The 26,236-nt window shown below is 44.2% G+C and overlaps 1 protein-coding gene across 1 annotated transcript in view; it reads left to right on the top strand.

Annotated features, from left to right (window-relative positions):
* Window positions 1-26,236, top strand: part of HYDIN (HYDIN, axonemal central pair apparatus protein) — a 412,515-nt gene that overhangs the window by 247,024 nt on the left and 139,255 nt on the right. Inside the window, 4 exon segments of the mRNA XM_021093814.1 lie at window positions 176-443; window positions 2,165-2,308; window positions 6,821-6,964; window positions 11,982-12,295. Coding sequence (XP_020949473.1) covers window positions 176-443; window positions 2,165-2,308; window positions 6,821-6,964; window positions 11,982-12,295 — 870 coding nt within the window.

Here is a 26,236-nt window from a genome sequence, read left to right as displayed (position 1 = left end):
GTGATAGCTCCTAGGGGCATCACCATTTAGCCTTCCTATATTTAGAAACAAAACAACACAAAAAAAGAGGTCTGTTTGGTTGTTCACTTTTTAACTACTTCCAGAGGGCTAAGTCCCAAGGGTGTCGTGATAAACAGAAGTTAAGTCCTCTCCATCCCTGCCTCGTCTTTTCCAGCCTGGACACCTATTATTACCGCTTCAAGCTGACCAACAAAGGACGTCGGGTCCAACAGTTGTTCTGGATGAATGAAGATTTCTGTCCCCAGGAAAAGCAGAGCAAGAAGGGCCTGGCCAGGAAGGGACCTTCAAAAAGCCATCCCCAGTGCTCCCAGGCATCCAGGACTCCTCAGAGCCCCGTGTTTCAGCTCCACCCCATCAGGATGGAGCTGTGCCCAGGCCAGACCATCGATGTCATACTTGAAGGCTATTCTGCTAGCCCTGGGGTAAGAGGACAGCACGTTTGGAAGCTCTTTTTCTCCTAAATAAACCTTTGCTCTATTTCTCCGGAGTCCCTGGACCTTGATCTGAAGAAAGGATGTGGTTTCTCAGGGATCGCCAACAGCACTGAGTTACCATGGCAGCACCCACTGCTTTCAAGGTTCAGCTCTGCTGAGTGTTGTTTCCACAGCTACCATGAACCCCATCTTAATATACCATGTAAAGCAGGTTCTCTTCCCCAGAGTCAACAAAGCCAGCAAGTCTGTGGTAGAGGGACATGCAGCATTCAGCCAAAGCTCAGCCTCCTGTTAACACATCAGTATTCATGTAATATTTATTCACAAAAAGATATATTTATAGATACTGTCGCTGCCTCTCCCATCCAGGCATCGGGATAACCTTGGTTCCTTCTCTCTCAGCCTGACACGACACGTATCACATTTATGATCATCATCTTTCTATGTATTGATAGAAGAGCCGTGCTTATTATCTTCAGCAGCTCTGATATTTTGTTCCTATTTACATTACCACCATTCTGCCTAAAACATTTAGGCAGATCCAAACCATGTGTCTGTTTATTCTCATACCCTCATGGAATTCCATCAAAAACCTAAAAGGAAGTCTTCTGTAATCACGTACAAGCCTCTTCACAAAGACAGACTGTGTGAATGAGAACCAGTGCTTACCTGAGCTCTTGCTAATGTTCCCTAAATTAGGAGGTAATGCTATACTTTCTGCCCTTGAAATAGGAAACAGTAAGAATTTGTCTCCCATCCGACGAGATGGGAAAGCTGGTCCATGGCTTCGTTCCTCTAGGGTCACAGAGGGCACGTTGTTTCACTCGCATTGTTTCTTCGTAGAGCATTTTCAGAGAAAACACGTCCTCAATTTTTAAAAAAGGTTATCTTCCATTATGGAGTGTATTACGTGTTCTGTCTGTTACTCAGGTCTCAGCCAGCTTCCGTGGAGGAGGTAGCACATGACAAACACCATGCTAGGCACCAAAGGGGCAGAGATGACTAGAGTGCAGCCCCTCATCTCCGGACACCGCTTGTTGAAGGAGCCTGTTTTCAGTGTTGTTATCAAGAGCTGGCTGTATTTTTAAACACACCCAAGCTGAACTTCCAGGTTCTAAATTCAATTTTAGCTTTGCTGAAAGCTTTCCTGACTGTTCATCCACGTTCTGCTACACAACTGAGAATAGACTTGAATTCATTAACATCTGAAACCTGAACTCTCTTCCGTACAGGCCATTCACAATATAAATTAACTTTGGGTCCTTTCTTCTTTATGAGAATTTATGCCTCTTGGGTCCAAAGAAATATTACTTACCCTACATGGTTTTTAAATATTCAAATGTGAAAAGCAAAACTCTTCCAGCCAGTTTCCAACTAGCTTGATAAGAACAGGTAACTACCAGTGAACTCTAAGCCCATGAAGGATTTTTTATCTGTGTCGTCCATCCCTGTTTTGCACAGCCAGTCCTTAGTCCTGATGCATAATGGATCGTCTGTACACATGAGACTGACTGTGCCCTCAGCACCAGCCAGAAGTCGACACAGGATCCGTCCTGGACTTGTCTAACCCATCAGACTTTACTTGTGTGACAGGGACCTGTCCCCGACATGCACTGCTCCCAAGACTGTGCTCTTCTCTGGTGTCCCCAGGCAGGCGACTGAGAATCAGTTTGCCGACTGTCACAAATGCTGGTATATCTCGTCCGCAGGTAGTCCAAGAGAAGCTAGTGTGCCACTCCACCATCGGGACCCAGAGGGGGCGGAGCCTGGTGATGACCGTGACCGTCATCTGTGAGTTCGTGGCTCCGCTCATCCAGCCGTCCACCAAGCAGCTCCTGTACCGACTAGAGAAGGTCAGCGGCGCTGTGCGGGGGAGGGCCAGGCGCTCTGGCTGGGGTTCCTTTTGTTCAGAAAGCAAAATTAATGGGAAGCTGATACCCAGCCAATGTTTTTTAAGCTTCAGAGACCAGTACGCATTCATCTCAAAGTTCTGAATCTAAACTTAGATGCCTTTGAAATGTGAGTTGCCGTGGAAATCTTCCTTCCATGAGACGGGGTCTTCCTGTGCACTGAGAACGCATTTTGATCCACCATTTTACGCTAACTTGGTAAAATAAACATCACCGTATAGCAGTGGTTGGAGAAGAACGATTAATAATTACGATAACCAGTAGGAGTATCTGCCACTTATGGATTGGTAGGTGCTGGGCATCGTTGAGCCGTGCTCCTTCCATACACTTTCCCAGCTGTCCCTCTGGACAATCTGTGTAGAAGGGTCTGTATCTTTCCCATGAGGAAACTGAGACACAAGTTCAGCTATCTTGTGGATCGCCCAACACTGCTTGAGAATAATCACTTGAACTATTCGATTCACATTCTCTAATGTATATACCTCTAACTGTTCATGACTTTATATGCCACTAAGTATGAGCGATAAAGCAGGGAGGCTCAGAAAAGGGAAGAGACGGGGTGACTGCTGCTCCAGGCAGGGGTCGGGATGGTGAAGAGGAGGGAAGGATACCGCAGCAGGGCTGGACCTCCTCCCAGCTTCCAGGCTTCCAGCAGAGAATTAGTTATGTTCGAAACAGGGATGAGTCAAGGACCCCATGTGTGCTGAAGATCTGACAGAGTCAAAGCAAAGAGGCTGGTTGAGGTTCCAAACTGTAAACAGACTATTAAAGTTCATTGCAGTGCTGTGAAGAAGAGGTATAAGGTGGAATGGGAGCATCTATCAGGAGACGTGACCCTACTTGCATGTGTGTTCATAGACGGCTTCCTCGAGCAAGTGCCTGGAGTTGGGACTTGAAAGACAAACAGAAGTGACTCTGGTGACGAGGGAGGGGGAGTGAATTGTTGTCAGAGAGAACAGACATGGAAATGGCCTGAACCAGGCAAGAGCTTGGTCGGCGTAAAGAACTGAAAGGCCACCTTAGGCAGGGACCATGCCAAGAATGACATGAGGTCCATCTAGAGAAGTGCGCAGGGGCCAGACATGGCAGGACTGGGCTGCAGGTTCTAAACTTTGGGTTTTGTTCTAGGTGGACGGCTTCAGGGAGGGGAATGACGTGCTCAGATATATTCACTGAAACAGTCACACCGGCTGCTGAGTGGGTGTTTATTCAGCCCTACCTTGTGCCAGGCACTCTATTGGTTCATGAGAGGTACAACCATGAGAACAGTCCCTCCCTGATGAACCTCACAGCCAATGGGGAAGACCAAGCACTAAGGAAGCTCCCATGGTGTTACCTCTACAAAAGGAGCAGGTGTCGTGGTGCCTGATTGGTCATAGGGGAACCAACCAGAGTTCTTTTCACTCCTGGAGGCTTGCAGGAGAACGTTCAGGACTATTTTTCCAGTAGTGCTTTCCATAATGTTCACATGAAACATGTGAACAATTAATATGAACAATTTCCACACTAGTCATATTAAATAAATATCTCTTGCACAGCCACCGTGGATAAGGTACTCTGTTGGGAGATGGATAAAGGAAATTATAGGTCAGTATGGGAAGTAAGATGTACAAATTCTATCCAAATCAGCAAATAATCTTGGAGCAGCTTCAGCGTATTAGGCAGTAAAGACACAGCAGAAGCCCTGGCTTCACAGACTAGTGGGGAATGGAGACATTGAAGCAGTAGGATGAGGGTTTTGGTTACAGGATGCCAGACTAACTGTGACAATCTCCATGAGACATATAAAAAGAAACTACTACAAGAATTCTTGCTACAGTTGTTAAGCTTTCATGGCTGTTTTAAATTCTTCCCATTTTGAGTAACCAGAAAAGATATTTATTGGCGACTGCTGTGCCAAATTTGGTGGCATCATATTTCCTCTAAATGTAGCTATTCAGAGAAAATTCAGTGAAGATTTATTGAAGAGCTATTCTGTGCAAGACATTACAATCTATGTTAAATATGCAGCTTATTTTCTTATTAGATTTTCTCTGAAGCCCATAAACCCTCATAAAAATGTATGGGTACTGTTCCTCCTCTTCTCTTTATATCCTTAAGCCTAGTTTTTTTTTTTTTAAAGCATATTCTGGTTTAAATGTCTATTGTTTGGATTTATCACTAGAATAAAATAGCAAATATTTCGAGTATGATAATGACATCTTAAATTAGGAAAGAAATTGAGTCACAGTACCCTGTTTATTTTTGCCCTTCTGTCCTTCCTCCCAACTATCACAAGTTTGAAATCTGTCTTACTACTGTATTTTTCACTGTTCATTTCCTGCTCACATTTGATCCATATCAGGGACAATGAAGAAACGCAAGTTTGTTACCCAGCATTTCCAAGAGACCTGCTGGGTCTTGGTATTCAGATTTAATTACGTAACACCCAATTATCCCTTCTGTCTCCTTGTTTTCAGCTCAAGACAGTGTATCTGATTTCGTACATTAGACTATAATGATACCAGCCCTGACTATGGGAAGAATTTTTCGATAACCGTTTGCTCACATTTGATCTACTGTATACCTGTCATCCCATTCATAAGCCACAGAGAGGAAACCACATCTCTGTGGAATTGAAAAGGTCAATTGAAACTAGCAGTCACTTTGCTTCATGAAGTCCAGCAGCAAATCCTGCCTCCTGATATTTGGCAAGACAAACAAGCTGGAGAGAAGGGGTCATTTTAAAATAGAACCAGTTCTCTGTGCATTGTCTCCTTCTCATCACTAACCTTGACATGGCCTCTCGCCAAAACCAACCAAGTGTGGCTTCCTCACTTCAGAGCTACCTGCGGTGACACAGCAGCCTGGGGGAAGGTCAGCAGTGCTGCTCCATCCCTCCCCAGACTGTAGTTTGCAATCTCAAAGGGTAAGATGGACCCAGTACCTCTGTTGCCATGTTAGAGGGGAGGAAGCAGTGGCTGTAACTCGTGGTACATGCCAGACCGAACCTCTGAAAGAACTTTAGGAGTGCACAGGGGGCTGGTGGCAGGAGGCTCAAGCCAACTTTATGGACTGAATATTTGTGTTCCTGCAAAATTAATATAATGAAGCCCTAATTCCTTATACGAGGATGTTGGAGGTGGGGCTTGAGGAGATGACGAGGTCGTGGAGGTGGAGCCCTCATGAATAGGATTAGCGCCCTTGTCAGAAGAGACGAGAAAGATGATCTGTCTCGGCCATGTGCAGACCCAGTGCAAAGACAGCCGCCTACAAGTCAGGAAGTGGGCTCTCACCAGATACCGGATATGCTGCCCCCGTGATCCTGGACTCCCCAGCCTCCAGAACTATGAGATATAAGTGGCTGTTGTTTAAACCACCCAGTCTGTGGTATTCGTTATAGCAGCCTGAATTAAGACATGATGGACACTGGGCCCCCAAGCTAACTCAGAGCCAGGGCCTCCAGGAACCGCACTGGAAGAAAGGCTATGCTGGACAAAGAAGCAGAGACAGAGACAAAGTGCCATGTGGAATCAGGAGGATTTAACTGAAATTGGAACGGGGGTTGGGGGGGAGCAAATCAAAACAGAGAAGCCGGGGGAAAATAGGCTAGCGCTGTTAGAAAAGCCGGGAAATGCAGGGGAGCTTGTCTTTGGAGGCCAGAGACTCAGGCTGCCAGTCACCTCCTGCTGCTATTAAAGGACCTCCTTTCCAGGGCACAGAGGAGATAATGGGGACCCCAACATCAGATTGAGAAAACTCCAGTCTGACCAGAAATGTTCAGCTCAAGATCCTTTGCTGATGCCTTTTCGAATGGAAATGTGAACTCTGATCTCTCTAGCAGAGTGAAAAGATATTTCTAAATCAACTATTCCAGTGTTACCAGGAAAATTTTACAAGAAATAGTTACGAGCAGGATAGGTATATTTGCACATTGGGTATTTTAAGCATGAAAGAGTGTTGCATGGAGCAAAATCTTTTATTCATTGTGATGGTACATGGGCTCTTCCATAACTTATCACGTTTTAGGACACTTTGGAAACCTCTGTAGTAATAGTTCTGTACAGAGGCATGGCTCGTATAGGCTTTTTTATTATATATATATCAGGCAACCAGAAAGTAAGAAAATCGAATCTGTACTTTCCAGCTTATGTGGGATCACTTCTCAGTGGTAGATAATCTATATCGATATCCATCTAGATAGATAGAAAATCTCTGTATCAATCCCTTGTCGAAATGTAGACAAACCATTTGGAATGTATGATCAACTACTGAGAAGTGATCCTTACAATATATAGAGATATGTATATTATCTATAGCTAGATAAGTAAATAGCTAGAATATAAATCTATAATCTATAGATATAAATAGAATGCCAATGCTGCTATTAAAGATGAATATCAGGCTTTGGTTGCTAAAGGCTTACTGTGTTTACCACATGTTGGTTTGTTTCCTCTTTTTTCTCTTTTTTCGTAGAAACCTAACACTCTCCTGGAACCCGCTTACCAGCCCTTGGTCCTGAAGAACATCTCCACCCTGCCCGTGAACCTGTTGCTCTCGACAGGAGGACCCTTTTGGATCTGCGAGACCGATAGATCCTTGCTGCCCAGAACGCCTAAGGTAACTGGACAGAGGATCCCCAACTCTGTATGTGTGACAGAAGGAGGGAGTAGTATTGTTACGCTGCCTGATTGCAGCCCAGAAAGATATAAAGAATCCAGGAAATAAAAAGGAAAAAATAGCACAGACATCGAAAGTGAGTCATAAGTAACTTCCAGCATCAGTGGGTAGGAAAACTGTTATTAACGCTGTGAGAACTTCCTGTGCATTTTTTATGACCCTTGCCTCCCTGCCCGTCATAACAAAGCTGATCTTTAGAAAACAGTGACTTGCCTCCAAGGACAATAAAGATCTTCTAGTCCCCCTCCAATCTGACCAAACCTCGGTCCTCAAAGTGCCGACTCTAAACCAGCCCAGCCCATCTCCAGATACTGGGAAAGCTGACCTGGGCTGAGGGAGGAGGCTGGGAGCTCACCTGGCCAGCGTCTAGGGCAGGATCCCCCTGTTCTCTGAACATTCCTACAAGATTATCCTCGCAATCCCTGCCTGGGCGGGAAGACACCAGAACGGCTGGGCCCTGGGGCAAGGGGCCATGCAGAGCGGAGGTGAAGGAGGATTGAAAGAGAGACCAGACCCACACCCCATGGTGTTTGGGCCCCAGTCTACAGGGACAGCTCACAGAGAGTGGTATAGAGCAGGAAGGGCGGGCCAGCAGCTGCAGCAATTCCAAGGTCTCAGAAGAGGGACCCTGTGTCTTAAGGACGTTTGCTGTAGCCACACTCAGGGAGACAGATATTTGTGGGGGGCAGCAGACAGAGCAGTCCTGCACCACCACCCTCCCCTGCTCTGCCTCACTGATTCTTGAGTGGGTTATATTCAAGCATGATTTGGGGGGGGGGGGGGGGACAGCTAAGATCTTTGAACAGAGAAGTAAAAGGAGATGCTCATAAGCAGATGAAACTGACTGCATGGGAACTTGTGCAAGGAAGAAAACCCAGAGTACAAACCAGGCGTTTCCTTCAGCCTCCAAGAAATTACAGAGATGGCTTTAAAAAGGGTTCAAGGACCAGATGCACGTGTTCTAAGAGGAGATGAAGCATGAACTCGCAGAGCAGAGGAAGTCAAAGGAGATGAGATGAGAAAATGAAAACACAGACGTGACCAACTCTCTGTCTGGGGGTAGGATAGACCCACTCTTGTCCGTCCTGAAATGTTAATAAGAAAAACATAGAAATGTTCAAAAAGAAAAACACTGAGAACAATCAAATAAAAGGGGAAGAGGACGCGTATAACCACATAATGAAAGATTACAACAAACTTTAGAGGCTAGAATGAGGAAGGAGTGGGTGGACAAAGGCACAAAAACCTGAGGCCTAGAACATTCTCCAGTGAGGCTGCAAGGAAGTGGGAATCGTTCAGTCCAGGTAGCCTGGGCTTAGGGACAAGCGTGTGAGCAGAGTGCTGACAGCAGATATTCCATGTGCGCCAGAAAGCTGTCCCGGCCGACCCCACTCAGAAGATGTGGACAGTTAGCTTTTATTCGAAGACAGAAGGATAAATGCTCTGTCCCAAAGAACCCCATAAAAATGTTCTGGGAAATTTGGCATTTTCTGTGTCAGTGTTGATACCGCAGGATAATCCCTGGTCTCTGAGTTATGTGCACTGTCTGATCATTCCCCTCTTTGCCAAAAATTGTTCTGTAGACCCGCCCTGCTGCAAGAATTGAGAAATGGCGGCCTTGCAATAGTTGGGATGCAGGCTGGGTCAGGAACTACAGTATCTTGCAGTAACTCTTGTCGTACAGTTTGACCTTTTTTATGACTTGCAAGAATAATTTAAATAAAAAGCATATAAAATATAATTTTAAAATTAGCTTTTCCACATTAGCAAGGAAAATACCAACAAGCAATAGAAAAATAGGCAAAAAGGAGTTCTCACTGTGGCTCAGTGGAAACGAATCTGACTAGTATCCGTGAAGACGCAGGTTTGATCCCTGGCCTTGCTCAGTTAGTCGGGGATCCAGCATTACTGTGAGCTGTGGTGTAGGTCACAAACACGGCTTGGATCCCCCCATTTCTGTGTCTGTGATGTAGGCCAGCAGCTGTAGCTCTGAGTCAACCCCTGGCCTGGGAACTTCCATATGCCATGGGTGTGGAAAAAGAAAAAAAAAAAAAAAATAGGCAAAGGAAATGAACAAAGATTTTACAAAAAGAACATCTCTTAAATATATGAAAATATGCTCAACTTTACTCACGTTAGAAGAAATGCAAATATAAATTAATTTGAAAAAACATTTTTTTCCTATCAGATTGGCAAAGAACAAAAATTGGGGAATGCCCTGTGTTAGGGAGAGCATGTGGAAACCGATGTTTCCCTTGTGGTGTCAGGGCGGTGTACCCTGGAAGGCAGTATGGCAGTGGCTTTCCGCTTTTGCAATGCCCATCCCCTTTGACCTAGACATTCCACTCCTAGGAATGTATCCTATAGACATAGACACAATATACAAGATGACAAAGATATATACAAAGATATTCATTGAAACATTGATTACAAGAGCAAAAGACTGGGAGCCAGTATCCATCAATAGGAGATTGGCTAAATAAATGACGCAGACTTCTATGATGGGGTAAATTCAGCTATTAAAAAGAGGGAGTGAGGGAGTTCCTGCCCTGGCCCAGTGGTATAGAACCTGACTAGGATCCATGAGGACGCAGGTTCAATCCCTGCCCTCGCTCAGTGGGTTAAGGATCCAGTGTTGCCATGAGCTGTGGTATAGGTCACAGACACCACTCAGACCCTGTGTTGCTGTGGCTGTGGAGTAGGCCAGCAGCTGCAGCTCCAATTCGACCCCTAGCCTGGGAACTTCCATATGCCGCAACTGTGGCCATAAACAGCCAAAAAAAAATGGGGGGGGGGCGGGGGGGAGTGGTGAGTGAGGCAGCTCCATGTGCACTGATGAGTTATCCCCTGTAGAAATAGCAAAGTATGGAAAAAGGGCCATAGTTTGCTACCACGTGCTTAAAAAATAAAAAACACATATATGAATGTGATTCTATAGGCATACATTATCTTTATATTCAGACAAAGATAAGATACTTGTGTAAGGGGCATAGCTGGCCTGGGTTACAGGAGGAGAGATGGGCACAAAGGTGACCTACTTCTCATTGTTCAATCTTTTCAAAAATAAAAATGAAATTTTTAAAAAAGATTTTTTAGAAATTAAGACCACACCTTGCCCTGGCATACAATGATACAAATTATTCAACAGAGAGGCATATCTTAGTTCCCAGTCTTACTGATGGCCGAGGAATCTATGGCATCTAAGCAGGAAAGAGAGACTCACCAAGGGAAAATCTTAGACTAACCTTGGACCTCACACTTTCTGATCATTTCTCTTGATCAGAAAGGGATGACAGGAATAACTGGCATTTATATACCATACATTATGGGTCAGGCATCGCTCTGAATACATGGTAAATATATTATTTCATCCTCTTAAAAGAGTTAGGTGCTATTATTGCCCCTGTTTTACAGATGGAGAGACTGAGATCTAGGAATGCCCAACAACTTTGCCCAAGTTCACAGAGCTAGTGACCAACAGAGCCAGGCTTTGAACCCGAGCAGTCCGGCCCCAGAGTTCATGATCTTACAGTAAATATCACTTGCATAAGAAAATTCTTTTCAGGTTTTTCTTTAATTCAAAGATGAATTTTTAAAAAATAAATTAGTCCAATTCCATTTTCATAAAATTTTATTTATCCATCTTTCATGTCTGGACTTAGGTTTTACCAGAAGTGAACTCTGAGAAATAATACCTGGTGAAATCTTAGTTTCTAACTTCTTCATGCTTTTTTATATGAAGTAAAATTTTGTGGGTACGTATCATTTCCACAAAGCAACAAAATCCTTCCTCTGGGGGGAAAAAAATGTTTAAGTCAATTTTCCAAGATGTTTAAACACCAAGCATTATGATACCTAGGGCTCCAGATGCCGTGATCTATAAGAGTGGGTTCCTAATTGTGCCCAGCCACCTGTGCCCAGTGGCTGGTGAGGTTTTCAGAGGAGATTAGCCAACTGAAGAGTCATTACCCTTTCTCTGACTCTTGAATCGGGTGATTGGCTTCATCACCTGAAACCATCTAATCATGTCACTGAAGTGCACAGTTAAATACCTGAACCTTGAAACTCAGTGGAGAGGGAAATGCCCTGTAAACAGATTTGCTCCTGTGTGTATTCCTCCCGAATGCTTCAGGGCACTTTGTGCAAAACCAGAAGGTGGCTTTCAAGCTGATTAAATGTGGGAATTAAGCGATTCCTAAAAAAGCCAACTCAGAGCCAGGCTTTCTCTGGGAAAGTGTTTCTGTGGCCTTGGCATCAAGGAACACATGGGGATTTGAGTCAAAGAGAGAAAAGAACAAACACAATCTACTGAACAAACTTTGCACAGCTCTGGAGTGTCATTTTAAGTTGAATAGAAAACAGCAGAACGTGAATAACACTGTGCTTAAGAGTTAGAATTGCAGACGTTAGAAGAAGAAATTAAATTACCTAATCCGTGCCTTTCTGGGTCACCCTCTACAGAGCCCCTTCCAAAACCTTTTAAATTTTTTCTTAAGCAAAGAACTTTTCCCACTTATCCAGGAAGAGCATTTTACCATCTAATTTATTTTCAGTTAAGAATATTTTTTAATAGTTATTCATTGCAGATTTTCCTTTTACACCTCCTCAATCCTTAGAACCTCATAATGCTGATCAAAATCTCTTCCTTCAAATAGTTCCCCTCCAAATTTTTCTTGCTTTCATTTTCAACCATTAAAAAGTATGTATGTCTGTGTCTGTATACATAGACATGAATAGATATCAATATTGATAGACTAGCTGTTTAATTATATATACGTAGATATGCAGTTATGGATCAAGTATGGATACACGTGTGCCTCTTGCTTATCTGTGCATATCTGTGTGTATATGTATGTCTGTGTACATAAATATGAATAACTTTGGTTGTCCTCTTTCGTGTATCAGGTTGGAAATGCCTAGTACAGAGGTTGGTAATTCCCCATTTTCTTGTTTGTAGCCTATTAAATTGGAGACCGGTGAAGAAAAAAACCTGCTGGTCAAATTTGACCCTTCCTACAAAAACGACTTGAACAACTGGGTGGCAGAAGAAATCCTAGCCATCAAGTATGTGGAGCATCCTCAAGTAGACAGCCTGCACCTGCGTGGAGAGGTGAATTACCCCAACCTCACCTTTGAGACCATGGAGCTGGATTTTGGCTGTATCCTGAACGATACCGAGGTGATCCGCTACATCACGATCACCAACTGCAGCCCCCTTGTTGTGAAGTTTCGCTGGTTCTTCCTGGTGGACGAGGAGGAAAATCAGATAAGGTACCAACCAGCATGGCATCTTGCCAAGCTCTTCTCTGTGCTTCATTTTTTTTTTTTTCCTCTCCTTTGAGCTCTGCACTGGGCTTCCTGTATCCTGAGTCCTGGTCTTTCGTGAATACTTTCAGTTCCAACAACTAATCTGTGACAGAGGGAACAAAGACCCATGGTCCATCCTAGTTTTCCAAAGAGGAAAAGCAGATAAAACATCTTCGAATGTGCCAATTGCCACCAAAAATAACAAAGCAGTAACCCTCAGCCTGCTGTAATTTGGAATCGAGCAATTGGATCGTTAGAAATTTTCCACTGAAAATAGTCTTTGTAGGGTTTCCTTAATAAGCGTTTCAAACCCAAAGCGCAAATTGGGTACAACAGTACATGAGATATGTGCTACCCTGAGCTCCATTTTCTGCATGTTTCAGTGGGTTGAGTTCTGACCCATATGTGTACGTGTGTGTATATATATATATATATATATACACACACACACATATATACACACACACACATATATATACACACAAAATAGAGTTGCTGAGTACCAAAAGGGAACATCTGTCTCATAATATTTGGGTTTAGAAATGTCTCTTCTGCGCATTTCAAAGCTAAATCCATCTTAATTTGGAAAACACTCCCTTAAAAAAATGTTTCAGCCAGGCTTCAGTTGATGGATCAAAAGCCCATGGATGGTCAGGATTAATGGGCTTCTGTATATTCCCGCACTGGATGTTTGGACAGCTTGGTTTTCAGCACCTGAATGTCGAGTGGCTGTTCTTAACTGGCTGTTGTTTCCTGGCTGGTCCTTGTTTCCTTTACACGGTCCTCTTCTCGTGTATGACTGCCATCCTTTCCTCTCCCGCACCTGTTACCTTGGTAACCATGGCTTGCTCTGGATGTCTTCCGTAGACATCTGATGACGATGCAGCATAGCACTGAAGCTGGGTCTGGACCTGATCAAGGGACCCTGCTCATTATGTGCCAAGGACCATTCAGGTTTGGGATGAAATTCTGTAGGTGATAAACATTTAAAATACTTATGGAAAAATCAGCCAACCTGACCTAATGAGTTTCAAATACCAGATTGTGTGAAGTTATTCTGATGTAACATAGCTAAATGAGTTTATTCCATCTGGGAGCAATGGATACGCTTTATTTATTTTTTATTTTCAAGAGGCCGTTTTCATAATTAAAATAATGACATTTTGAAGATGTGCTTAGCCAGTACTGGAGATGATACACTTACTCTTTCATTGGCTTGAGCATTCATCTAACTACATTTGTCCTTCCTTCAGTATCTTCCAATATGTTGATACCGGGCTGCTGCTTATAATTCACATATTCATTCAGAGATTCACTCAAAAAACATTTGATAGGTGACTCTTAAGCACCAGATCATGTGTGAGGCATCAGGGATATGGAAGTGAGTGAGACATGATCCCTGGACTGAGGCTTGGGGGAAAGCCGCTGTGTAACCACGCTGAACACATGATCATGCCAGGCTCTGAGGGAGGACAGAGAGGGGATGATGCTCACAGGAGTCGGACAAGAAGCCTGCCCTGAGAGACAGGTAGATGCTCCAAGGAGGAGAAGCAGGGAAGCATACTCGCCATTACAGGAGAAGCACGTGTATGAGTTAGGACTCATGGAGTCTGCTGCCCGTGACAGAAAACCTGACCCTAAGCAAAATGAAAAGCAAAGGTCATTCACTGTTGCCCACATTCCGAAGTCCAAGTTCATTCTGGCTTCCAAGCTGGCTTAAAGCAAGGACTCAATCGCGGGAGCCAGAGTCCCTGTCTCAGCTCTGCTCTCCTTCATGTGTTAGACATGTTCTCAGATCAGCTATTCTCCCATGGTCACCAAATGCTGCTGGCCATCCCAGGGCCATGTCCATGCAAACCCTGAACCACCAGATTGGAACATGAGCTTTGATCCCAGGATTTCTAGGAAATTCACCTGATGGGACCAGCTTAAACACTTTTCCTCTCCCTCCCCTGACCGGTCACTGTCAGGGGAGGGCGAAGCCCTTGATTAGCATTGGCCTGATGAGTGGTGACCTCAGAACCACATGGGCTGAAGCAGTGAAAGTAGGGCAGATCCCCAGACATAAACCACAGTGTGGGGGAAAGAAAGCTGGAGAGGCAGAGGGCTGGTCAGCGCAGCCACAGCGTAGACTTCCCAGGTGGCAGGGAATCAGGGGACACAGTCTGGGCTGGTAGATTGGCAGTCTTGTGTGTGAGGCCTGGTGTTCCATGATAAGGAGCTTAGACTCTTTCTTGGGGGGCAGCAGTGAGATTTGTAATCAGGAAAGTGATGGATCAGGTTTTTTCAGAAAGATAACTTAGCAGCATTCAGCACAGTTGTCTAACCCTTTCTTCCTGAAAGACATTCCTTTCCTGGCTTGACTAAAACCTTACTCTCCTGCTTTTCCCCTGTCCCCTCGACTGCCCACTGCTTCTCAGCCCAAGGCCTTCAACAGCTCTGCTGGAGTCACAGGACGCAGGGCTTCTTCCCGGGCCCTCTGCTCTTCCTGGCAGGTGCCCCCGCCCACAGCCCCATCTCCACCCCGCTGCTGGATGCTTCCAAATATGTGTCTCCAGCTAGAGCCCTCCTTCCTTGGCCTCTCCTCTTGAATGTCTCCCCAGGGACTTGTGTCCAAACTGCCCCACTCCAGACTCAGGCTCTCCTGTCCTCCCTGTCCCCACCAGGGCCCCTGTCCTAGTAAATAACATCACTGTCCTGGGGGCATCCGGACTCCTTCCTCTCCCTTACCCTGTGTTTACCCCACCCACCCCATCCAATATATCCCCAAGTTCTCCCTCTTGCACTTTCTAAAGCCTTCTCGTTCCCGTGCCCACAGTTGTTACCCTAGTTGAAGTCCCCGTCCCCTCTTGCTTGGACCATTGTGACAGCCCCTGACTGGGCTCTCTGTTTCCATTCCTGTGCCACAGTCCATCCCCTCCCCCCTCAGCAGCCACGTGATGAGCTGCTTTCCCACTCGAATGGGTACCCATGCTTCTTGAACAAAGTACAAAATACTTCCGCTTCCATGAGGCTCAGCATGCGCGGCCCCCGTATTCCTCTCCAGCTCCTTCTCACTTCTCTTTCCCTCACCTTCTTCCTGGGTACCCACCACTCTGGCCTCTTTCCTGCCCGGTGCTATTCCTGTCTCACTGGAAGCTCTCCCCTCTCCTCACCAAGCTCATCCTGTTCCCTCAAGTCGCAAATGTCCTTCCCAGGAGGCCTGCTCTGAGACCCTTCCCCACACGCGGTCCCCTGTCACAGGCACTGGTAGCCCAACTCCTTGGTGGCACATCACATTCGCAACTGACTAGCGTTCACCTTCCCAGCTGGCTCTTAATCCCCAGGAGGCCAGGGAGTTCTGTTGCCCCAGATCCCAGAGCCCATCACAGTCCGCAGCACAGAGTAGGTCCTTAAAGGGTATTTTCTAATTAATCGTCTGCTCCTCCTGCCCCTGGTATTTGTCATGGGAGGAGAGTAATTTCATAACTGGTTTAACATTCTTTTCTGTCAGCTTCCTGGCACCCGCCAAATGAAAAGGCTCAAGGCATAAATGCCACCTTGAAGAGAAAAAAAAAAAAAGCCACTTGCTGTCTAGACAGGCCCTGTCTGTGCAGCCCATAAGAAAAACATGAACCACTTATTGGCTAAAGGTCACTTTCATCAGATATACCAACACGCACCTTTCTTTTCCAATCTGAATTCTTCTACGCCTCACAACTAGTAAAAGAAACAAAAGTATAAAAGAGGAGTTTATTTTTCTCTTATCAGGCAGGCTATAAGGAGGCCTAGACAGCTCTCAACATCCCTGCCCATCCCAACACGCAGGCATCAGCCGCGTGTGTGTTTGGGCGGGAGTGGGAGCGAGTACGTGTGTACATGCGTGCGTGTGTGTGTGTGTGTGAGAGAGAGATTTCGTAGGCAGTTCTGACGTGGGCCCTTGGGCCTCTCTCTTGCTTAAGCATATTCTTTGTTGCAAGTTGGCCCTCATGTCGCAGAAGCATGAACAAAGAAGTGAGGTGGACAGGCATGTTAGGTAATCACTCTGTAAGCGGCCAGCCAGTCACTGCCTTAGAAACCTGCTCATCCGCATGAGTCCACATGCAGGGCAGGGTCCCCACCGACTCTGGTGGATGACCATCCATGCGCTCACCCCTTTGCATGTCATGAGGAAGCTGTGATGACATCTAGGCTGGGTGCGGATGCCGGTGTGGCCGGCACTGCAGAAACATGCCCTTTCTCCGGCCTGATGGCTCAGCTGGGTAAGAACACCATGCTTCGTGGTGTCTGTGTGAAAGAGGAGCTCAGGGAAGCCCACACTCAAACCAGGCTTTGCTTCTAAGAGGCCAGAGACAGCCATGGGGATGCAGGCTGGGCTGGCACCTGTGCCCAGACGCGGAGCCGCAGGCTGAGGGGATGCCGGAACTTAGAGCATGTGTGCCACACGGTCTCCAGAGGCAGCTCCGCCTTTTTGTTCCCACATCAGGTTATAAATAACAGATACAAGGACCCAAGGGAGCCCAGCCCAACAGCAAAGGAAGTGTGTTGTTCTCCCTCTGGTTTTTCTGTGGTGCCTGTCAGTTGTCTGGTGTTGTGATTGGGAGAGGAGGCTGGAAGCGCTGGAGGGGGCAGTGGAGGGATGCTCACTTCCCAGATGCTTCTGTCTGTCTCTTCATCACCCCTCAATTCCTGTTGCCTCGAAATGGGACTTTACTAAGCTGTGATGCATCGATGGTAGTTGAGGTCCTGGGCTGTGGCATCGGACACGGCTGGCTAGACTCCCAGCTCTGTCCTCCGAGCCATGTGACCCTGCATCATGTTTTACTTACCTGTAAAGTGGGGATGATGTAGGCACCGAAGAGAGTCATTGTGGGGATTAAATGAGATACGTTTATAAAGTACATGTGTCTCTGAGATGACACATGAAAGAAAAACCTGTAATTGGTGGCTGTTTTCCAGTCTTAAGGGGTCTCTTTTTCTTCTTCATCTTTTCCCACCAAGTGCTGCTAAATGAAGCACAATCCCTAAGTGTTGGACTATAGGGTCCTTAAACGCCAAGAGGTGGACTCAGACCCCTTTTCCTTCTGAAGAAGAATAGAGACTCCTGCTCATCAAGGCTGAAGCGAGCCTTCGCAGACCCCGGCCGTGTGTGGTCAGAAGGGCCAGGCCTGAGCACCTCCCTGTCCCCCGACTCCTCCCTGCAGCCAGGGGACCCCAGACCTCTGAGCATGGATAGGCCTTTACTTTGCCCAAGGGCCCTGCCGAGAAAACAAAAATTTTTAGGGGGAAAATGAAACATGATTCTTTTTCTTTCAAATCAAAAATCATTTTATTGAAACTCGGGCCCGTCACGGGGGATCCTTGCACCCCAGGCTTCCAGGGCTGCTCAGCGTGATAAGAGCCTGGCCCTGGCCCCTAAGGCAGCCTCCTGCTTGGCCGCCTGCCCCCTGTGACCTTGGTGGACAGCTAAGTGTCCTGAGCCTTGGCTTCCCTCGTCCTCACCAGAGGGCGACATCACCTCCCACATGTGGACCTGGTGAGTGTTGACTCAGCCCACACCGCAGAGCTCTTGGCTCCACAGGCCCATCCCATAATAAATTCTCAGTAAATGTCAGCTGTCACAGCCATTCCTTCATGGAGCAGTTTAGGTGGATCGGCACCTGTTCATTGCGAATACAGGCCCTCCTTGAAAAGTAGGATCCCAGAGGCAGCTTGGAGACATCTCCTGAAATCAGTAAGAAGCAACAGGAGCCAGGGAGCCCTGGGGGTCTGAGGGCCACAGGTGTCTCTTGCTGGTCCGAGCTTTTGTCCCTTCCATAAATCTCCTCCTTTCTTCCCCACAGGCCCCACACCGCACAGAGTCCTTTAAACTTCTGCAGTCATATTTGTTTCTTTTCCACCTCCCAGAAAAGTTTGGATAAGAGACAAAAGCAAGCATGGAGCTTGAGGGCTGGAGGGAAGGCAGCTCTGATGAGGGAGCAGAAAGGGTCAAAAGAGGGAGCAGAAGTAGCCATAGTGGCCTTGGGCACAGTGCCAGGTCAGCTCTCAGGCCCCTCCCGCCCCTTTCTTCCCTAACTCCCATCCTCCTCGTGTCTGAGCCAGAATGACAATTTCACAGCCCAGAGAATGAATCCAGAACCAACAGGGCTATCCTCCTTGGCTGTATTAGTTTCTTGTTGCTGCTGTAAGAAATCACCAGCACGTGATGCTGGCAGGAAGTAGGGTGCATGCCCAAAGGATTAATCTAGTTGAGATTAAGAAAAGGAGCACAGAGCCCAAGGGACAAGAGGTGAGAGACTTAACCAGAACCTCTGTGGCCTCCCTCACCAACTCAAGGTGTTGTCCGACCTGCTCCTTTGAGTTACGGATGGCTGAGAGACGAGGGGCTGTTGACCTAAGCATATTTCCTGAGCAGAAGGGCAGAAGTCCTGGGGGTTAGGGCTTCAGCAGAGTATTTCAAGGGGCATCAGTTCAGCCTGTAACAGTCTTTAATTTAAAAATTTTAAATCAGTAAATTTTTGAGTAAACTTTTGAAACATGAAAAGGCCAGGGTGGTAGAAACCCATGTGTCAGGAAACAGTAGCCCTGTGGGGTCAGGTCAGTTTGGGTGTTTTAGGCCATGCTGAGGAGTTTGACGTTTTTAAAAATGTAGTAAAAAGCCATGGGAGGGTTTAAAGTAAGAAAGTGGCGTGGGCTGCCTTGAACCAGAGTCAGCAGCAACAACAGCCCTTAGATTAACAAAAACTGAAGGAGGTTATTGTGAACAGGTGCATTCAAGGAGGAACAGACTCAAAGGCATTTCTACTGGATATATTTAAGGAAGAAGGAAAATTATCTAAGACATAATGTCTAAGATGCAAGGAGGATTTCTGAACTAAGAAAATGGAACAGGAGTTCTCATCGTGGCTCAGTGGAAACAAATCCGACTACTATCCATGAGGATGCGGGTTTGATCCCTGGCCTTGCTCAGCAGGTTGGGGATCTGACGAGCTATGGTGTAGGTCACAGACGAGGCTCAGATCCCATGTCGCTGTGGCTGTGGTGTAGGCCAGCAGCTGTACCTCCAGTTTGACCCCTAGCCTGGGAACTTCCATATGCCATGGGTATGGTGCTAAAAAGCAAACAACAACAACAACAAAAAACAGAAAATGGAACATTATGGATAAACTTAGACTGCCATTATTATTAAAATAATAATACTAATGTATAGAAGATGGAGGAATAGAAGGACTAGAACTCAACTTCTCTCCTAAAAACAACAAAATTCACAACTAAAGACTGAGCAATCTCTACCCGAATGGACCGGAAACCTTAAAAAAGATACCCTACTCCAGAAGAAAAAGATGAGGCCACATCAAGAGGTAGGAGGGGTGATTTCACGATATAAACAACCCCATAGCTCCCGGTGGGAAGCTCCACAGACTGAAAACTAGCTGGTTCACAGAGACTCACCTACAGGAGTGAGAGTTCTGAGCAACACGTCAAAACTTCATGTGCGGGAATCTGGCACTGGGAGAAAGAGCCCCTGCACCATCTGGCATTGAAGGCCAGTGGGGCTTGTGCACAGGAGCTCCACGGGACTGGGGGAAATGGAGACCCCATTCTTAAAAGGCACACACGGACTTTCACATGCACTGGGTCCCAAGGCAGAGTGAGGTCTCCATAGGAATCTGGGTCAAACCTAACTGCAGTTCTTGGAGGACATCCTGGGAAAACAGGGGTGAATGTGGCTTGTTGTGAGGGAAGGACATTGAAGGCAAAGCTCTCGGGAATACTCAGCAGCTGCCTTTCTCTGGAGGTGGCCATTTTGGGAAAATCTGGCCCTACCTGTCAGTCAGTGCTGAGAAGCCCCAGGCCAAACAATAATCCAGGTGGGATCACAATCCCACCCCTCAGTAAACAGGCTACCTAAAGAGCCTCAGGCACACAGCAGCCCCTAATCCCATCCAGAGACTAAGCCCCACCCACCAGAGGGATTAGAATCGGCTCCACCTACCAGGGGGCAGGCATCAGCCCCTCCCATCAGGAAGCCTACAGCAAGCCCCCTATACTGACTTCAGCCACAAGGGGGGCAGACACCAGAAGTAAGAGAGTCTACAACTCTATTATCTGTAAAAAGGTCACCACACCAAAAACCTATAAAAATGAGAAGACAGAGAACTATAACTCAGATGATGGAGAAAGGAAAAACCCCAGAAAATCAGCTAAGCCATGAGGAGATTCTCAGCATCCAGGAAAAAGACTTTAGATTGTTGATGATAAAGATGATGCAAGACATTGGAAATAAACTGAAGGCAAAGATGGATAACTTACAGGAAACACTGACCAAAGAGATACAAGATATAAAACTTAAACAAGAAGAGATGCAAAACACAATAACTGAAATAAAAAACTCACTAGAAGCAGCCAACAGCAGAATACAGGAGGCAGAAGAAGGAATAAGCGAGGTGGAGGACAGATTAGTGGAAATTATGGATGCAGAACAGAAAAGAGAAAAAAGATTGAAAACAAATGAAGAGAGTCTCAGAGAACTCTGGGACAATGTGAAACGCACCAACATCTGTATTATAGGGGTGCCAGGAGAAGAGAGAGAGAAGGGGACAGAAAAAATATTCCAAGAGATAATAGCTGAAAACTTCCCTCACATGGGAAAGGAACCTCTCACTCAAATCCAGGAAGCACAACGAGTACCAAATAAAATAAACCCAAGGAGGAACACCCTGAGACACATATTAATCAAACTAACCAAAATTAGACAAAGAGAAAATCTCAGAAGCAGCTAGGGAAAAGAAACAAGTAACATACAAGGGAACCCCAATAAGGTTATTGGCAGATTTTTCAGCTGAAACTCTGCAGGTCACAAGGGAGTGGCGTGATATACTTAACAAGATGAAAGGAAAAAACCCACAACCAAGATTACTCTACGCAAGGCTCTCATTCAGATTTGAAGGAGAAATCATAACCTTCACAGATAAGCAAAAAGTGAGAGAATTCAGCAACACTAAACCAGCCTTACAACAAATACTAAAGGAACTTCTCTAGGCAGAAAAGAAAAGACAGCAACAGAAACAAAAATGTCCCAAATGACAAGGCTCACCAGTAAATGTATATATACAGTAAAGATACGAAATCATCCATGCACAATTATACCACCAAAATCAGAAATCATGAGAAGAGGTGGGTGCAAATGTAGGACACTGGAGATGAACTTGCAATTAAGAGAATAACAACTTAAAACAATCTCATATACATATAGACTCATATCAAAACTTCAGAATGACTGCAAACCAAAAATCTACAATTGATATGTAAACAAGGAATCTCTGGAGGAGAAATATATCTCGTAGTAAATAAGTGCATAATCCACCATGAAGGGGGTCATATGACATCATTCTTGGAATGCTGAGGTCTTCTTACATCTGATTCTGATTTCCTCTCCAAAGAATTTATGATAGCTATAATTAAATAATTGCAACTATACAATTAAATACTACAGTTCTACAATTGTATTATTAATAACCATTTCTCTCCATGGTACAATGTAAGGTCTATAATGTCTTGTTTATCACATCACCTGGAATGGTGTAATGCCTATATTGAAGAATCAGTAAGATGTAACAAATTGTGAGGAAGTATTTATAAAGTTACACTGTTTTTTAACCAATTTATGCATTTTATATTTTACTTATTTTCAGAGGGTGTATTATTTTTGTTATTCTTACCAGTTAAGTTATTCTTTTTATTATGCTATATAAAATATTTAATAGTATATAAGGCTTTCTTTATAAATTTTAGTTGCATAATATAGCAATTTTAATATAATGCTAATTTTTAAAGAAAAATTGAAATGTAATGGATAATACTAAATAGTAAGGATGAAAGCCATACAAAATGGGATAAAGAATAGAATAAATTTTCTATTTGTCTCAGCATATTTTCCATTCCATTTCTCCAAGGAGTCACTTAATCTGTTTCTTAAGATCCATGATATAATAATCTGTGTGAAATGTAATTGTGTTTAAATGTTTGTATTTTATTCTGTAAAAAATAAAAATAAAATTTCAACATAAATAAAAATAAAATTTCAACATAAAAATAATAATAATAATAATAATGTATAATCTGGGGAAATTAATATAATATCAGTATAGGGCTGAAATACTGTACAGTATAAAAGGGGATAAATTAAAGATTTTATGTCTTTGAGTTGTTACAGAAGAGGGAAAAGGTAAACTTTAGATATTGTTAAGTATAATTAAAGAAAAGAAATAAAAGTATGGAACTGGAAGAGGAAAAAATAAAATGAAGGAGAAAATAGAATAAATCTGAAATAAATCAAAAAATGAGGGAGGAGTTCCCATTGTGGCTCAGCAGATAAGAACCTGGCATAGTGTCCATAAGGATGCAGGTTCAATCCCTGGCTTCACTCAGTGGGTTAAGGATCCAGTGTTGCTCCAAGCTGTGGCATAGATCACATATGTGACTTGAATCTGGCATTGCTGTGTCTGTGGTATAGGGCAGCAGCTGCGGCTCCAACTCAGCTCCTTGCCCAGCAACTGCCATACATGTCATGTGTGGACGCAAAAGAAAAAAAAAAGTAAGGGAAGGGGTGACATGGAAAAGATACAGATAAATAATTAAACAAATAAAAATTATAAAATAAGATGATAAAATAAATCCATACATACTGGTAATTGAATCAACATAAATAAAACTAGCTCAGGAGGGAGTTCCTGTTGTGGTGCAGTGGAAATGAATCTGACTAGGAACCATGAGGTTGCAGGTTCAATCCCTGGCCTTGCTCAGTGGGTTAAGTAGCTGGCGTTGCTGTGAGCTGTGGTGTAGGTCGAAGACGTGGCTCGGATCTGGCATTGATGTGGTTGTGGTGCAGGCCGGTGGCTGCAGTTCTGATTAGACCCCTAGCCTGGGAACCTCCATATTCTGCAGGAAGCGGCCCTAGAAAAGGCAAAAAGACAAAAAAAAAAAAAAAAAAGGAAAAGAAACTACCTGAGGAAATGATCATGCTTCTGAATTTTACCCATACTTATTTTAAAAAGAGACACCTGGAAAAAATGACACAGTCATGTAAAAGGAGGGGAAAAGATACAACAGGCACATACTGAAGGGAGCTCTGAGGAAGCTATGAAACATCAGTTAAAATAGACTTTACAAGAGGAAGTTTCCTTTGTGGCTCAGCAGTTAACAAACCCAACAAGGATCCATGAGGATGAGGGTTCAATCCCCACTCAGTGGGTTAAGGATCCATTGCTGCCGTGAGCTGTGGCAGACAAGACTCAGATCCCCATTGCTGTGGCTGCAGCTTTAGCTCTGATTCAACCCCTAGTCTGGGAACTTCCATATGCTGTGGATGCGGCCCTAAAAAGAAAAAAAGAAAATAGACTTTACAACAAAAAAGCGTTACTAGAATTCAAGAAGGTTACTAGGTCATTTAAAAATTCAGTTCACCAGAAAGATATAATAATTCTAAACTTTATATAACTCTTAACTTCAAAATTCATAAAGCAAATATACTCATAGAACCATAAGTAGAAATAGACAAATCCACTGTCTTTAATAACACTCTCTCAAGCAGACAAAAAATCAGTAAGACTTTGTAGCTTGCATTGCCCCATACAGTAGCCACAAGTCTCATGTAGCTATTTCAGTTTTTTTAATTTAAATTTTAAAATGCATTTTTTCATGTGCTTGCTGACCATCTGTCTATCTTCTTTAGAGAAATGTCTATTCAGGTCTTTTGCCCATTTTTCCATTGGGTTGTTGGCTTTTTTGCTGTTGTGTTATGTAAGTTGTTTGTATAATTCAGAGATTTAGGCCTTGTCAGTTGCATCATTTGAAACTATTTTCTCCCATTCTGTAAGTTGTCTTTTTGTTTTCTTTTGGGTTTCCTTTGCTGTGCAAAAGCTTATCAGTTTGATTAGGTCCCATTGGTTTATTTTTGATTTTATTTGTGTTGCTTTGGGAGACTGACCTGAGAAAACATTTGTAAGGTTGATGTCGGAGAATGTTTTGCCTATGTTCTCTTCCAGGAGTTCGATGATGTCTTGTCTTATATTTAAGTTTTTAAGCCATTTTGAGTTTATTTTCATGCATAGTATGAGGGTGTGTTCTAGTTTCACTGATTTGCATGTAGCTGTCCAGGTTTCGCAGCAATACTTGCTGAAAAGACTGTTTTTTTTTTTCCCATTTTATGTTCTTGCCTCCTTTGTCAAAGATTAAGTGACCATAGGTGTCTGGGTTTATTTCTGGGTTCTCTATTCTCTTCCACTGGTATGTTTGTCTGTTTTGGTATCAGTACCACACTGTCTTGATTACAGTGGCTTTGTAATATTGCCTGAAGTCTGGGAAAGTTATGCCTCCTGCTTGGTTTTTTGTTCTTCAGAATTGCTTTGGCAATTCTGGGTCTTTTGTTGTTCCATATAAATTTTTGGATTGTTTTTTCTGGTTCTGTGAAAAATGTCCTGGGTAATTTGATAGGGATTGCATTGAATCTGTAGATTGCTTTGGGTAGTATGGCCATTTTTACAATATTAATTTTTCCAACCCAGGAGCATGGAATACCTTTCCATTTCTTTACATCTTTAATTTCCTTGATTAACGTTTTATAGTTCTTGGCATATAAGTCCTTTCCTCCTTGGTCAGGTATATTTCCAGGTATTTAATTTTTGGGGGTGCAATTTTAAAAGGTATTGTATTCCTTTCCTAATATTTCATTGTTAGTATACAGAGATGCGACTGATTTCTGAATGTTAATCTTATATTGTGCTACTTTGCTGAATTTGTTGATCAGTTCAAGTAGTTTTGGGTTGAGTCCTTAGGGTTTTCTATAGATAGCATCATGTCATCTGCATACAGTGACAGTTTTACCTCTTCTCTTCCTATTTGGATGCCTTTTATTTCTTTTTTTGGTCTGATTGCTGTGGCTAGGACTTCCAGTACTGTGTTGAATAGCAGTGGTGAGAGTGGGCATCCTTATCTTGTTCCAGATTTTAGTGGAATGCTCAACATCCCTGATTATTACATAAATGCAAATCAAAACTACCATGAGATACCACCTCACACCAGTCAGAATGGCCATCATTAATAAGTCCACAAATAACAAATGCTGGAGGGGGTGTGAAGAAAAGGGAACTCTCCTGCACTATTGGTGGGAATATAAGCTGGTACAACCACTATGGAGAACAGTATGGAGGTACTTTAGAAAACTATACATAGAACTACCATATGACCCAGCAATATCACTCTTGGGCATATATCCAGACAATACTCTGCTTGAAAAAGATACATGCGGAGTTCCCGTCGTGGCGCAGTGGTTAACGAATCCGACTAGGAACCATGAGGTTGCGGGTTCGATCCCTGCCCTTGCTCAGTGGGTTAACGATCTGGCGTTGCCGTGAGCTGTGGTGTAGGTTGCAGACACGGCTCGGATCCCGTGTTGCTGTGGTCCTGGCGTAGGCCAGTGGCTACAGCTCCGATTGGACCCCTAGCCTGGGAATCTCCATATGCCGCGGGAGCGGCCCAAGAAACAGCCAAAAGACCAAAAAAAAAAAAAAAAAGAAAAAGATACATGCACCCGCATGTTCATTGCAGCACTATTCACAATAGCCAAAACATGGAAACAACCTAAATGCCCATCGACAGCTGATTGGATTAAGAAGATGTGGTATATACACAAATGGAATACTACTCAGCCATCACAAGGAACAAAATAATGCCATTTGCAGCAACATGGATGGAACTAGAGACTGTCATCCTGAGTGAAGTAAGTCAGAAAGAGAAAGACAAATACCATATGATATCACTTATATCTGGAATCTAATATACAGCACAAAGGAACCTTTCCACAGAAAAGAAAATTATGGACTTGGAGAATAGACTTGTGGTTGCCAAGAGGGAAGGGGAGGGAGT

This window comes from Sus scrofa, chromosome 6 (assembly GCF_000003025.6).
Source record: "Sus scrofa isolate TJ Tabasco breed Duroc chromosome 6, Sscrofa11.1, whole genome shotgun sequence".
In the NCBI taxonomy this organism is placed as follows: domain Eukaryota; kingdom Metazoa; phylum Chordata; class Mammalia; order Artiodactyla; family Suidae; genus Sus; species Sus scrofa.
The sequence above is the reverse complement of the archived record's forward strand: the minus strand, read 5'-3'. Positions and strand labels throughout refer to the sequence as shown.